Source organism: Phoca vitulina, unplaced genomic scaffold, assembly GCF_004348235.1.
Source record: "Phoca vitulina isolate PV1807 unplaced genomic scaffold, GSC_HSeal_1.0 scaffold81, whole genome shotgun sequence".
NCBI lineage: Eukaryota > Metazoa > Chordata > Mammalia > Carnivora > Phocidae > Phoca > Phoca vitulina.
Window position 1 is genome coordinate 173780 of NW_022589784.1, and position 14496 is coordinate 188275.

Consider the following 14496-nt stretch of genomic DNA (forward strand, 5'->3'; position numbering starts at 1 on the left):
ACGGGTAGAGCATTTGGAGCCTGGAATGAGCACCATGGAGGACCGGTGATGGATGCGGGAGGCAGGGCCTGGAGAGCTAGGTCCCGCCCTCCAAGGGGCCTTGGCTGGGAGGGAGGCAGGAAGCAGGGTCAGGGGCTGGGAAGAGGCCCATTCACCAGGCCCACTGCCCCCTGCCCGGGTTAAGAGCCCAGCTTCCCGAGAAAGGCCCACACCTCCGGCCTGGGGAGGGCCTCACCTAGGAGTCCACCTTCCTGTGCCACCCTTCCCGGCACAAGGCTACAGGGGGGATGGGACCAAGGAAAACAGGACTCCCAAGTTCACACAGGTGGACCCTTGCCTCACCGAGGCCTCAGTTTCCCCCCTCTGCTCCCAGCCCCTCCTCTTGCCCCTCAGTTTCTGCCTCTGGCAATTAAGACACGAAGGAGGCCCAGATGCAGAGCTAGTGGGGTTCAACCCTTCATTGCCCGGCTGCCCCTCCTTTTATTCCCAAGCCAGGGCAAGCGAGGCACCAGCCACACACTGAGGTCAACCTGAAGCACACCAGGACCCTCCATTCTTTTCTTCCTGCATGCCTGCTCTGCATGGGGTCTGGGGTCGTGGGGTGGAGCTGCGCAACAGACAAGATCTACCTCCAGTAAATGGGAAATGAGGTTTTAGCTACATGACGTCATTAAGGGCTACAAGGAAAACGCAGCGGGGGAAAGTAAAATTGAGGTGGGGAGGAGTGAAGCTGGTTGGGGAAGACTCTGAGGAGGCAACATTTGGGCAGAGACTGGACAGGGTGAGTGAGTGCACAGCCTTGCCGAGGCCCTGAGGCTTCCCGATCCTGCGAGGCTTCTCTCCTTTGTGCCATAGGCAGCCTTGGGGTGTCAGCATGCTCAGAAAGGTGTTTCTAAAACCACTCTGGGTGCTGGTGGTATATGGCCATGAAGGACAGAGAAATGAGGCCAGGCTGAGGGGCAAGGAGAAAAAGGTGGATGGATTTCTCAGGACTCACTGATGACAGCTGTGAGTGGGCAGCCTGGCCAGAGTCCCTTCCTGGTCTTCCCCTGTAGACCTCAATCCCTGTGTGGAACAGGGCAGGGAGGCAGCCCCCTACCCTGAGTTCCCAGGGTCCCACAGCCCTAGCTGTTTTACTGAGGAGAGACAAGCTCAGAGGTAGGTGGTGAAGTGTCTCAGCTCCATCAGTCCCAGGAGACCCTCACATCGAAGAGAATGTGACCCCTAGAAGAGCCCCATCACCCCCACAAGATCCTCACCCATGAAGGACTCTTCTTCCAGGAGGTTCCACTCCCAGGAGCCCCCCACCCCCAGGGGACTCCCACCCCAGAGACTCTCACCCCAGAGACGCTCACCCGCAGGAGACCCCGCCCCCAGAGGACCCTCTCCCCCAGAAGCCCCCCACCTCCAAGTGACCCCCACCCCAGAGACCCTCACCTGCAGGAGACCCCACCCCCAGAGGACCCTCTCTCCCAGAAGCCCCCCACCTCCAGGTGACCCCCCCACCCCAGAGACCCTCACCCGCAGGAGGCCCCACCCGAGGAGAACCTGCCCCGCCCCCCCCAGCTCCGCACTTCCGCGCGGGAAGAAGGCTGCTCTCCGTTGCCCCAGCTCAGCCGCTCCAGGCAGTGGAGGCTGAGATCGCACGGCCTTCGGGGCGGCTCGGGGTGGCGCCAACCCCGGGCCTGGTTCCGATTTCCATACGGTGGACTTGGACCGCCACCCCTCTGTGGCCTCCATCTTCCAATCTTCCCATCCCTCAAAGTGGAGTCCGCTCACACCTTCCCGCCCCGTCTGTTCTGACCTTGGCTGCTGGGTCCCCGCCAACCCTGGCCCCCAGCTCCTGCCTCTCTGTCGCCTCCAGGGTCGGGGGTCAGGGCGGGAAACCCCCTCGGGAAAGCCCCGGGGAGCAGCTGGAGGACGGGGCGGCGGAAAAGAGCTGGGGGCACCGCTATTTAAGGCGCGTCCCCGGCGGGCGGAGGACAGAGGCGACACCGAGCATGGAGCAGAGTCTCGCCCTCCTGTTTCCCTTCTTCCTGGGGCTCCTCCAACGAGGCCAGGGTGAGCAAGGGAGGGGGCTCCGTCAGGGCAGTGAGTTTAGAAGAGAGGGGAGGGCTGGGACCGAGGGAAGGCTCGCAGCAGGGCGGTGCGGTGGCTCGGGGAAGGTGCGGAGGACCGTACGGTGGGGGGTCTTGGAGGAGGCCGGGCGAAGGGCAGTGGGGGGGAAGCTCAGGCTGGGGGTCTGGGGCGGGGACCCGCGGCTGGAGGCGGGGGCGGGGCTGAGAGCGCCGTCTGCCCGCAGGTGGGCCCTTGGAGGTGGAGCCCCCAGACTCCGTGGTGGCAGTGTCCTTGGGCGGGTCGCAGCAGCTCACCTGCCGGCTGGCCTGCGCTGACCACAGGACCCCCTCGGTGCAGTGGCGGGGCCTGGACACCAGCCTGGGCGCCGTGCGGTCGGACGCGGGCAGCAGTGTCCTCTCCGTGCGCAATGCGTCCCTGTCCGCGGCCGGCACCCGCGTGTGCGTGGGCTCCTGCGGGACCCTCACCTTCCAGCGGACCGTGCAGCTCCTGGTGTTCGGTGAGCTCCCACCCCTCCCCGCCGCCTGTGCACCTTCTGGCCACCCAGCAACCCTGCCTTACCTCTGTACCAATACCACCTTTTCCTGGGAGCCTTCCCAGATTGCCCACCCTGCCCCCCAGCTCAAAGGCTGTATCAGCTCCACCTATGTCGCTCTGCAATCCATTTCTTCCCTTCATCATCCCCCCTCCCCCTACCTGACCCCCACTCTTTCTGCTCTGGACCTGTCTCCAGTACTTGACATTCTAGACACACAAGCTGTGGCCGCTGGGTCTTCCCCTGACCCCACGCACCAGCAGTCCCCACTCACCCCTTGGCCCCACCCCAAGCCCCCTCCTCAGGGCCCAGTACTGACTGTATGGGCTCGGCCCGCCGGGCTCACACCCTCTGTCCACAGCATTCCCAGACCAGCTGACTGTCTCCCCAGTAGCCCTGGTGGCCAAGCAGGACCGAGAAGTGGCCTGCACCGCCCATAACATCACACCTGCCAGCCCCGAGGCCCTCTCCTTGTCCCTGCTCCTGGGGGACCAGGAACTGGAGGGGGTGCAGGCCCTGGGCCGGGATGTGGAGGAGGAGCCCCAGCAGGGCGAGGACCAGCTGCTTCGGGTAACAGAGCGCTGGCTGCTGCCCCCGCTGGAGACCCCCACCCCACTCACCCTCCGCTGCCGGGCAACCATGAAACTACCTGGCCTGAAGCTGAGCTACCAGCGGGCCATTCCAGGTGAGTCTTCGGGGTTCTGGCCAGCCTGCACTCAGTGCCCCCAGGAAGTAGGTGAAGTCCCCCCACCCAGCTCCTATGAGCCTTGATGAGTGGTGCCCTGAGGCTCTTCTGGACTCCTGGCTCCGCCCCTCCCCCCCCCCCCCCCCGTGTCCCAGTCTGAATCGGTCACAATACCCACGGCAGCCAGCAGCCACAGCAGGGGAATCCCGCATGCCTCCACTGTGATACTCCTCATAAGTTTATTCAGCCATTCAACAGGTTAACTGAGCACCTACCCTGTGCTGGACCCCTGAGATCCTGTCCTGCTTTGCCCACAGTCCTCCAAGGTTCCTACCTCCCTCCGGGTACAAACCCAAATCCTCCCATGTCCACAGGGCCATGAACCACCTGCCCTCACCTCCTCCGTCTCCCTCCATCACTCTGCTCCGGCCACATGAGCCTCCCAGCTGCTCCTCCAACAGGCCAGGCATGGTCCTGCCCCAGGACCTTTACATATGCTCCACCTCCACTGGGAATGCTCTTCCCCCAGCTCTCTCCATTGCTCCCTCACTCACCTTCCCGTGAGCCTTCTCCTGACCTGTCTAAAGGGTCAAAGTACCCTTACTACCTCGTACACATAGATATGTACACACACACACATGCACACACACACACAAGCCCTTTCTCCTATTGTATGTTTTTTGACACCTTTTATCAATATATGGCATCCTGCATTTTCTGCTCATTTTTCCCATTGTCTGTATCCCCTACTGTTGGCTTCACTGAGAAAGGAATATGTCTTGTTCGTGGCTATGTCCCCAGTGGCTAAAACAGTGCCCAGTGCAGAATAGGTATTCAACACATACATTCTGGATGGATGGATGGATGGATGGATGGATGGACGGACGGATGGATGAAACCACAGTGCCCAGCACATACCAGGTGCACAATAACTACTTGCTGAATGAACAAATGAAAACATTTAACTTGGGGCTGAGGACACAGTAGGTGCTCAGTTCGTGTCAGACATTATTAATTTAACAAACATGTCTAATGTGGGACAGGCACTGTCCACATCATGAAGCCCCCAGCAACCTCTCACTAAAGAAGCACAAATTCCTTCTCCAGCAGGGCACCCTGAAACTCATGTTAATGCACTTGGGGTCATCAGGGGTGGGGAATGGAGCAAGGGAGCTCCCAGGGGACTGGAAGGGGGGGCAGGTAGGGTGCGGTGGGAGGCCAGAGAGGCCACTGGATTTGAAAGACATTTCATGGTAGGATGTACAAATCCCCTCCTGGATCCTCAGTCTCCCCATCTGTACCACAGGAATGGAGCACCCCTTCCCTTTGCCAGGGAGCACCTTCCCCTCTCCACCTCCCAGTCCTGTAATTTATAAAATCCAGGACTCACCAACCCTGCACTCTCATCACTCTCCATGGCAACCCCCAGGATGGGTGGCTCTCACCCCCTATACAATTGAGGAAACTGAGACGCAGACATTCAGAAGCTCACCCAGAGTGGGGAGGGGACCAAGACAGACCCTGACCCCGCTCCTACCCACTGGGATACCCTTTGATTTGCCCAAGTGGCCCAGGATGGGGCTTTAGCGGTTCTGGTCCTACCCTGTGGTCTAAACGGAGAGGCGGGCAGAAGAGGGAGCCTGGGGCAGGAGAAAAACCATCACCCTGTTTTCCAGTCCTGCACAGGCTGACCTCCCCGGAGCCCCCTGTCATGACCTCTGCCGAGGCCACCCCAGAGCTGAGCTCCACCCACAGCTCCGAGAGTCCAGGACCCCCACCAGGGAACAGCTCCACCAGGCCCTGCCACCCTGAGATCCGCCAGTCACCAGCAGCAGGGGGTCTGGAGCTATTTTGTGAGGCTGTCTGTGACCCCGGTGTGGCAGTGGGCTGGACCCAGGCCCCCGGGGGTCTGGAAGCCTACCAAAGGTGGGAGGCTGGGGCCCAGGCTTGGCTGAGCGTGCCCTGGGCCGGCTGCAGCCCTGAAGGCTGGTTTCGGTGTCGCCTGGACCCAGGGGGACAGATGGCCAGCCTGTACCTGGTCCCGGAAATCTGTGAGTTCTGGGGGCTAGGGAGGGGTCCGGGGGAACCTCAGAGGGAGGGAAGCCTGGCATCAAGACCTCAGACAAGGGATCGGCCTGCCCAGCTTCAGTCTCCCCAGTTGTCCAGTGGGCTTCCCTAACGGTGGAAGATTCCAGTTACTTGGCACTGTGAGGACTGCAAATTTCAGAAACTCTAGATTTCACAGCACTCCGTAAACTCTAACCTGTACAACCCACAACAGCCTGTAGGATAGAAATAGAATAGAGCCACTTAGGTAGTTTCAAATTTTCCAGTAGCCACATTTAGAAATATAAATGAGACATTTTACATTCTTTTCTTTTTTTAAAAAAAACTAAGTCTTCAAAATGTGGTGTGTAATTACACTAACAGCATGTTGCATTCGGATGAGCCATATTTCAAACAGGCGTGGTGGGCAGCCAACTCACTTCCAACCATAAGGTCCTATGTGCCTTTCAAAAGATCCACTCCAGAAGTCCTTTGGATATTTCAGCAGTTTTTATACACTTCAAAAGACACTCTAAACCATGAAGTCCTTTGCAAAATCTCAGGGAACTCAGTAAATGTGGAAGCCCCTAGCAGATTCTGCTGAGCTTCTCCCCCACACCTGCAAAGAGGTGCTCAGGACTCCTGACGCTTCCTTCTCCAGGCTCCCAGACAACACCCCCAGCCCTGTGGACGGGCAGCTTGGTGCTGGGGCTGCTCTTCTTGGTGTTCCTCACCTATCGCCTGTGGAAACGCTGTAGGCCCACCCAGTGACAACCAAGCCCACCAGCTCCTCTGGGCCCCCTGCCCCACCTGGACGGATTGAGGGGGACTGGCCTGCCTTTCCTTCCACACAGTTGCAACCAGAGGACAATTGCGGGGTTCTGGACCTACATGGTTGAGAGCTGACCATTAGCCCCTTACCCTGATGGCCAGCATCTGAGTTTCCCATCAGTGGAGCCCCTGAGGACACCCCCTCCCCCCCGGCAATGGTCCAGAGCTGGAGAATAAAGAGCATCTGGTCTGACCTCAGTGGTTTCTGTGGTGTTACAAGGATGCTGGAATCTTCCACACAGCTCCAGCTACCCTCTGCACTGGGAGACTCCCCCAAGAGATGAGGATGGACAGGACCCCCAACCCCTACTTGGCCAGGTCTGGGGGAAAGGGAGCAACAGGGAGCGTGGGTTCTGCCTGGGGTGGGGAGAACACAGCTTGTACCTTTCCCCGGATGGGGGGACACGTAAGGAATAACTAGAAGTCCTCAAAAGAAGTGGGGAAAGTTGAGGGGGTGGACAGTGTGGACAAAAGACACAGAAGAAGTGGCTTGTTAAAGGAAATTTTCTCTCTCTTGGGGTGGCTTGGGAACTAAGTCGGTCGGGTGGGGGAGAGGCGAGGAGGAGTCTGGGAATCAGATCAGCAGATGAAAGCTGGGGATTCCGCTGCGGGCACTGGGGAGCTATGGGAGAGTTCAGAGCTGCAGAGGCTGTGGTGAGAAAGATCCCTCTGGTGGTGAGGAAAGGTAACAGCATGGGACGGGGAACTGGGGACCTCGGGTGGTCCACTCATTCGGCGAGCCATGAGAACCCAGAGCAGACCCCCTAACTCAGCCTGGCGGGTGGCTGGCGGGGGAGAGGAGACCTCTCCGCACGGGGTGATCCATAAACTCAGACGGAGACCGCACCGGGCTGAAGGCCAGACTGAGCCCAAAGGCTCAGAGGAAAATCAGAAAGCGGGGCAGGGTCGGGGATCAGTCCCGGAGTTGGAACCATCCCCGCGCATGCTCCGCTTGGCTACCCAGATAACCAAGGAGACTGGTTGCTAGGGGACCATGCTAATGAAGGACTTGCCCACTACAATCCGGCTTCAGGCCAAACACCATGCCCTTCCTAGAGAGCCATTTTGGAGTCTGGCAAAATTCAGGTTCCGGGCCTAAGCTCGGAAAGCTAACCAGCACACGCAAAAAGGAACCGGAGGAAGAATGCCGATTAGAGCTGGGGGGGGGGGGGGGGGGGGGGGGGGGGGGTAGCCTGGTCTAGTTATTTGTCAGAGTCTCCAGCGGAATCCGGGCGCCCTCTGCCCTTAACCAAGATGGCCTCCCCGAGGCGCCAGCGCACTGTGGAATACGGCGGCGCTTCCGGTCCCGTTGCCCTCAACGAAGATGGCGGCAGTGGAGAAGCGGCGGCCGGCCGTGGCTCCGGCGGCCAGTTTTGTCGACAGCGGGCGGCCGGCGGTGTCCCGAGCAGCAGCAACGGCCGAGAGTGAGGAGGACTTCCTGCGGCAGGTCGGCGTGACGGAGATGCTGCGCGCGGCCCTGCTGAAGGTGCTGGAGGCGCGGCCCGAGGAGCCGATCGCCTTCCTGGCGCACTACTTCGAGAACATGGGCTTGCGCTCGCCGGCAAACGGCGGCGCCGGGGAGCCCCCAGGCCAGCTCCTGCTGCAGCAGCAGCGCCTGGGCCGCGCGCTGTGGCACCTTCGCCTGGCTCACCACTCCCAGAGGTGCGGGGCTGGGCCGGGCCGGGGCGGGGCGGGGCCGCTGCGGACCTGGAGCCCCGGCGTGCTGCCCGCGGGCATGCTGGGCACTGTAGTCCGCACGCCTCCTGGCGCGGGGTGGACCCAGACCGCGGGGGGCTGGTCTTTTGGGATGCCTTTCTGCAGGTGCTCAGTTTCCCCTTGCAGCCCTCCCCACTTTTAAAAATCGCGGAGCCCAGAGAGGACCCAAAGTCACAGAGCTAGTCCTCCGAGCCAGGTCCTTCCAAACTAGGTTTTTCTTTAAATGCCTTGTTACTGGCGGCGTTGCAATCCCATCCATTAAGCCAGAAAGTGGATATTTACAGGGCTGAGAACAACTCAGTCACCCGAGGCCCGTACCCCCGGAGGCAGCGCCCAGGGGGCAGGAGGGTTGTCCAGAAAGAGGCCTGCTTCACGCACAGGAAAAGGGGCTGCAGGCACGAGGCGGGCAGGTGCACTGGCCTGGAGGCCATAAAGCTGCCGTGTGGGACCCACAGGCTCCTCAGCCTTCCTGTGGCTGAAGCACGGTGGGGGGGTGGGGATGGAGCCTGCCCCCCTACACGTGCCCCCCCCCAACAGTTCTGAGCCCACGAAAGGTGATTGAGGAATATGTATTGAATGAATGGTCCACATCAGATGGATTGAGGAGCTTTCTGACATGCAACATCAACCAGGTGAGGTCATGACTGGATGTGGGTGGGCTGGGCCTTGGCTGGTGGGGAGGGGTCCCTAGAAGCAGAACCTGAGGCAAGCATTCATGTGTGGGTAATGTTATAAGGGAGTGCTCCCAGGAGAACCCAGGAAGGGAGAGGAAACCAAGTAAGGGAACATTCCAGCCTGATCACCAGGCGATTCCCCCCTGTGCTTCCAGCACCTGCCCACCTTTCGGCAGCCCTCCCAAGAGAGTCACAGTACAGGCCATAAGGACAGCACTGGGAAGCTGGGGAGGGATCTCAGGTATGGGAAGGGGTGTGGAGGGTGGGAATCTGAGCAGAGCATCCATGTGCGCTGAAGGTCGAGCTGCTGGGTTTGCAGGGGCAAGGGTGGGAAAGAAGTATGCAGAGACAGTCCTAGGTCGTCCATGGGGCTGTCCACTGAGATGGGAGGTCACTGATATGGGGGAAGTGTCCAGGGTTGCTTGGGGACTCTTAAGTCGGGCAGCTGGGAGAACCTTGCAGCTGGAGGGTGGACAGGTGGCTCTGCAAGTGGGACAGGAGGTTGTCAGCCAGGAGGGGTTGTGAAGGCCTCAGGAGAACCGAGAAAAGCCCAGGACCCAACCCTGAGGAGCCCCAGCCTCAGAGAACCCACAAAAAAGCACGATCAGGCCAACAAGACATGAAGGAGGGAACTAGAAGAGAATGGCATCGTGGAACATCTTCCAAAGGGGAAAAGTCGTCAGTGGCTGGGCCACCATGTACCGTTGTTCAGGCCAAGCACTGCACAAGCCACTCACCTATAGAGAGTCACAAATGAGGATATGTCTATGAAGGCTTTTTGCAGTTTCTTCCTAATCCACACAGAAGCACCCTGTGGTGGGCTGGCGGCAGTCCCGTATCCAGTGGCCCATAGACGAGGGCCGACAAGTGCCTGTTGGATTTAGGGCCAGGAGAGCTGTATTCATGTCCTGTGGCGGCTGTAACAAATTACCACGAGTTTGGTGGCTTAAAACAACAGAAATGTGGGGCACCTGGCTGACTGGGTCGGTAGAGGGTGCGACTCTTGATCTCAGGGTTGTAAGTTCAAGCCCCACGTTGTGTGTAGAAATTACTTAAAAATCTTTAAAAAGGTGGGGGGGAGAGAAATTTATTCTCTCACAGTTCTGGAGGCTGAAAGTCTGAGATCAAGCTGTCACAAGGCTGCCCTCCCTCCGGGGGCTCCAGGGGAGGGTCCCTCCTGCCTCTCCCAGCTCCTGGGGTCTCCAGGCGTCCCTCGGCATGTGGCCGCATCGCTCCAGTGCCTGCCTGTGTCCTCCTCTGTGTCTCTGTGTCTTTTTCTTTCTCTTTTAAGGACCCTTGGATTTAGGGTTACCTCATCTCATCTCCAGATCCTGAACAAATTACATCTGCAAAGACCCTATTTCCAAATAAGGTCACCCTCACAGGTTCCAGATAGACATGCATCTTGGCGGGACTCGGCTCACTGCACTGCAGGGGTGTTGGAGCCGTGGGTTGGAGGCACTTCGGAGCTGGAGGGGCACAGAGGGTGGAGTGAATAGGGGAGTGGCGGGCGCCACCTGCTCTCCCCAGAGACGGAGCCAGTGTCCAGCTCAGAAGACAGGGTCCCCATCAGGAGCCCCTGAACCTAGCCTGAGGGGCCAAGAGCAGAAGCCAGGCCAGGCAAGTGCCAGTGTGGAAAGCAGGTGCCCCGTCTGATGTGGAGGGGCTGACTGGGCCACCTGGGAGCTGTTCTTAAGGGCCTCATCAGCATGAAAGATTTGGGGAGAAGTCATCCAAAGTTCCTTTTCCTCTGTTTTGTGCGGATCACAAGTGTTGGTCTCCGGGCGGGACTGGAGATGGTGGCCGCAGGTGCAATCGACCACCCCCCTGCCAGCCTCAAGGCCCCAAGGGCATAAAAACCATGTTTGTGAGACTTGCTGAGGGCTGCATGGTCACTAAGGGGGGGTACAGAGTCCGATCTGGACAGTGTGGCCCCCTCACCCCCAAGGCCTCTGAGCCACCACAATGCTAGTAGTAACAGCCAGGGTGCCCTTCCTGCAGGCCCCCCTGACCTGGGAAAACCTTCGAAAGGGCACCCCCAAGTCCAGGTTCTTCAGCTCAGTCTCTGGGCCAGGCCCTCCTGAGCACTGTGGGGTGTTGAGCAGTCTTCTTGGCCCCCACCTCCCCCCAAGTGGTAACACCCAAAAGTGCCCCCGGATCTCACCAAGAGTCACCCCCATGGAGAACCCCTGGTCTAAAGTGAAACGTTTCCGTGTCTCACTCCAGAAATAGTCGACACACTCTCACGTAGGTATTATCTAAGCAAATGCTCACTCTAGTGCTCTGGGTGGGAGCTGATATGGTGGGGCCCTCACTGGAGCCCCAGTCCCCGCGTCACAAATGGGGAAGCCAAGTCCCAGAGCCCGGTGATCCCGCGGACAGAGCAGGTGCTCCCTGGTAGCTGCCGGGAACTGTGTGGGGGTCCCCGGGGAGCTGCAGACCCCCGGCCAGCAGCCTAGAGGTTGGGTGTCACCTTCCTCAGCGTCTTTCCCATCAGCTCCGATCTCGTAGGGCTATGATTACCCCTCTGCGTGTCTTCCTGCCCCATGAGGCCAGGAGTGTAAGACAAACAGCCTGTGGGCAGCCCACTGAGTCCCGCCCTGGTCACAGCTAACGCTGAGTGCAGGAGGGACCCCTCCACGTGCCAGGCCCTGTTTTAAGTACTTGGCTCATGAGAACCCTGAGAGGCAGGGATGGGGTCCAGGGACAGAGATGTGCTCCCAGAAGGCGCTCGGTGAACATGGGAACCAAACGGCACGGGGGTCTTGCCCGCCAGGCCCCAGCCTCTAGAGAGGAGGGAATTCGCTCACCTGGAGGGCAGACCAGGCTGCTGGAGAAGAGGCATCACGGCCCAGGGTTGGATGAATCGTGGACCATGTTTGTATCAGGACAAGCTGTGTCACGTGGCAGTAACAGCTCTGAGACCTCGGTGGCCCCAACACAAAGGACTGCTTCCCGCAGCACGAGGCGGAGGCCCAGGGGGCTGCCTTCACGCACTGGGAGTTTACCCAAGCATGGCAATGGGGAGTGGACCCCAGGGACTCACTGTAGCTCTCGCAACTTGCCTCGGAAGTGGACCACGTGTGGCTTCCACGCCCATCTCCTGGTGGAACAAAGTCCTGTGGTTCATCCTCACTTCAGAGGGGTGGCCAGCCTTCAGGAGGCCCGCCAGTCCTCACCTCCCACATCAGATGGGGCCGGCCTGCACACCCATCGGGTATGGCGGCGTGGCGGGCAGCGGCCTCTGTGTCCCATCCTGGTGCACGGCCATCGTGTGGGGAGGGCTCTGGAGATGCCATGGGCTGGGGACCGAGGCCCAGGCGTGTGCGCCTTCAGAGGGCGGGCAGACCCTGAGCCACTGCCTCGGTGGTCTATCAACATCTGCTGCCATCTCAGGCTGCTGGGTTTGGGGTGATTTGTTACGCAGGATGGCTAGTTGGCAGAGCACTAGTGACCACCACGTGTGTTCACAGCGGATCTCCCCCCTTCCTGGTGAAGGGAATTACCGTTCAGAGTTCCTGCAGAGAGTTGGTTTGAGGCATCAGCCAGCTGATGCAGGTGACGGGGGAGATAGCAGGAGGGAGCGCCCGAGGAGCTTCCCAGCACTGGTCTCACCGACCACCAGTCCCAGCACGTCGCAAGGGCCCAACGAATGAGAAGGAAAAGGGGCTTATAGCCGGACGGACTGAGAACTGAGTCCCAGCAGGGAGGGAGACCCCCGCAGGCTGCTGTTCTTGTACCTCTGGGCCACGGTTTCCTCCTCTGATGCACAGAGCTCGCTGGGTCAGCACATGCATCGTAAGCCCCGCATGGGGCAGCGGCGCTGGCCAAAGTGGCCGGCCTGTACTGGGCATCTGCAGTGTGCTAGCCGGTGTGTACTGGGCTCAACTGCTTGCTGGCCCACAGAAAGGTGAGACAGTGTGCCCAGGTCACACAGGAGGTGAATGAAGCCACATGTGCCTTCCCTCACCACGGAGCCGAGCTCCCAGAAAGGGTTGGCTCACCCCCTCCTCCCTGGGACCCTTGGCCCAACCGTGAGCCCCCAACGAGCCTCACTACCTGTTGGTCATGGTGGAAATGCTAAAGGGCCACCAGCCGTGCTAGTGCTGGGCTACAGGCCAGGCTAACGAGCCACCCAGGCTCACCCTGCAGCCCTCTTAACCACCATGCTCCCCAAATCTGCTCGTGAAGCTCACAGCACAGCCAGGCCACGTAGTAGAGCCTCAGGCTCTTCTGGGGCAAAGAATCATGCCCGCCTCATAGCAGATAGCAAGGAAGGCAGACTTTCCCATATAAGAACAGGTCGTATTTTCAGTTTTGTGGGTCAATCCGTGTTGCAACCATTCAGCTCTGCCTTTGCAGCAGGAAAGCAACCCCAAACGGCATGTCAGTGGTTGGATGAGACCATGTGCCAATAAAACTTTATTTACAGACTAGGCGGTGGGCCGGATATGACCCATGGGTGTAGTTTGCTGACTCCGGCCAGTGTGAAACAAGTTAATGCACATTAAATGCCAGGAGTGACCACCCCGTAAGTGTGAGTGGCATGGTTGGGGGGCAGTGGGAGAGCCCCGCGGGGCAATGCCCACTAGCCAACTCAGCAGATGTTCATAGAGCACCTGCCGTGTGCAGGCCATATTCTAGGCACTGGGGACTGTGCATAAACTCCCTGATGTGTGCTCCTGGGCTGACGTTCCGAAGGACATGAAACTTCATCCTGAGGACATCTTACACTAAGATGGTGGTAACTGCCATGAAGAAAAAGAGAGGAGGTGGGGGGGGGGGGCACTGAAAAGGTGACACTTGAGCAAAGACTGGGAGGAGCTGGAGGAGCCATGGGGAGACCTGGGGGAAGGGCACTCCAGGCAAAGGACACAGCCTGTGCAAAGGCCCTGGGGCTGGCAGGTGGGCAAGGGGGCCGTGGGCTGTGCGGGGCTCTGCCCGGCTGGCCCAACACTCCCGTCCTCCTACAGGACGGCCTTCAACAACAACGTCAGCGTGGCCTATGAGTGCCTGAGCGCCAGTGGGCGCAAGAAGAAGCCAGGGCTGGATGGGCGCACCTACAGTGAGCTGCTCAAACGCATCTGCCGGGACGGGGAAGCCCCCGAGGAGGTCGTGGCGCCCCTGCTGCACAAGATCCAGTGCCGGGACCACGAGGCCGTGCCGCTGGACGTCTTCCGCGCCGGCATGCTCACCTGCTTCGTGCTGCTGGAGTTCGTGGCGCGGGCCAGCGCCCTCTACCAGCTGCTGGAGGACCCCGCCCTGGCTGTGGCGGACCGACGCGTGGGCCAGGCCGTTCTGGACACCCTGGAGGGGGCCCTGCAGGCCAGCGATGGAGGTGCTGTGCCCGCCCGCTACCTGGAGGCTGGCTCACGCCTGGGCCCCGACAGCCTGGCACTGGCCATGGACCGCGCCCTGGTGGCTCAGCGGCCCAGCTCCCCAATGACCCGGGAGGAGTTCCTGGAGAAGGCCGCTGCTCTCTTCATCGCCAAGGTCAAGCCGGTGGCCTGAGCGTCCCCCCCCCCCCCCCCCCCCCGCACACCTTACCTGCCCCTCCTCCACCTACACAGCTGGGGGTCGTCGCCACCTGCTCCTGGGCAGAACACAGGTCTGGGACCAGGACTGGACAGTCCCTACATGCAGGGGGGTGCAGGGAGTCCTCCCCACACCCACCTTCCAACCTGGAATCATGCCCCAGTCCCTTCAGAGGGGAAGCCAGGGGTCCCAGGAAGTGGGCACGCCCTCCCTGCACCCCTGCAAAGGGCCCTCTCTCCTCAGAGTAATAAAGTCTGTTCTCCAGGCTGACCTGGAGTGTGTGTTTGCTCCTCTGCCGCATCCCCTACCCCATCCCGTGTCTGCTCCCCACACCATCCCGTGTCTGCTCCCCACACCGTCCCGTGTCTGCTCCCCACACCGTCCCGTGTCTGCTCCCC

The 14496-nt window shown here is 60.2% G+C and overlaps 2 protein-coding genes across 2 annotated transcripts; both read left to right on the plus strand.

The window, feature by feature from the left end:
• Positions 1-1985: 1985 nt before the first annotated feature.
• Positions 1986-6124, plus strand: MADCAM1 (mucosal vascular addressin cell adhesion molecule 1). The gene is made up of 5 exons (XM_032394450.1): positions 1986-2061; positions 2303-2575; positions 2973-3296; positions 4973-5347; positions 6004-6124. Exons 1-5 carry the CDS (start codon positions 2001-2003, stop codon positions 6111-6113), a joined length of 1143 nt encoding a protein of 380 aa, XP_032250341.1. The 5' UTR covers positions 1986-2000; the 3' UTR covers positions 6114-6124.
• A 1334-nt stretch (positions 6125-7458) lies between these two features.
• Positions 7459-14368, plus strand: TPGS1 (tubulin polyglutamylase complex subunit 1). The gene is made up of 2 exons (XM_032394908.1): positions 7459-7835; positions 13537-14368. Exons 1-2 carry the CDS (start codon positions 7498-7500, stop codon positions 14072-14074), a joined length of 876 nt encoding a protein of 291 aa, XP_032250799.1. The 5' UTR covers positions 7459-7497; the 3' UTR covers positions 14075-14368.
• Positions 14369-14496: the final 128 nt, after the last annotated feature.

Bases quoted from the DNA above. Each gene is read 5' to 3' on its own strand.
- MADCAM1 (XM_032394450.1), top strand. From the start codon at position 2,001: ATGGAGCAGAGTCTCGCCCTCCTGTTTCCCTTCTTCCTGGGGCTCCTC. The intron at 2,576-2,972 runs GTGAGCTCCCAC...CTCTGTCCACAG, and splicing joins CGTGCAGCTCCTGGTGTTCG to CATTCCCAGACCAGCTGACT. The intron at 5,348-6,003 runs GTGAGTTCTGGG...TTCCTTCTCCAG, and splicing joins GTACCTGGTCCCGGAAATCT to GCTCCCAGACAACACCCCCA.
- TPGS1 (XM_032394908.1), top strand. From the start codon at position 7,498: ATGGCGGCAGTGGAGAAGCGGCGGCCGGCCGTGGCTCCGGCGGCCAGT. The intron at 7,836-13,536 runs GTGCGGGGCTGG...GTCCTCCTACAG, and splicing joins CTGGCTCACCACTCCCAGAG to GACGGCCTTCAACAACAACG.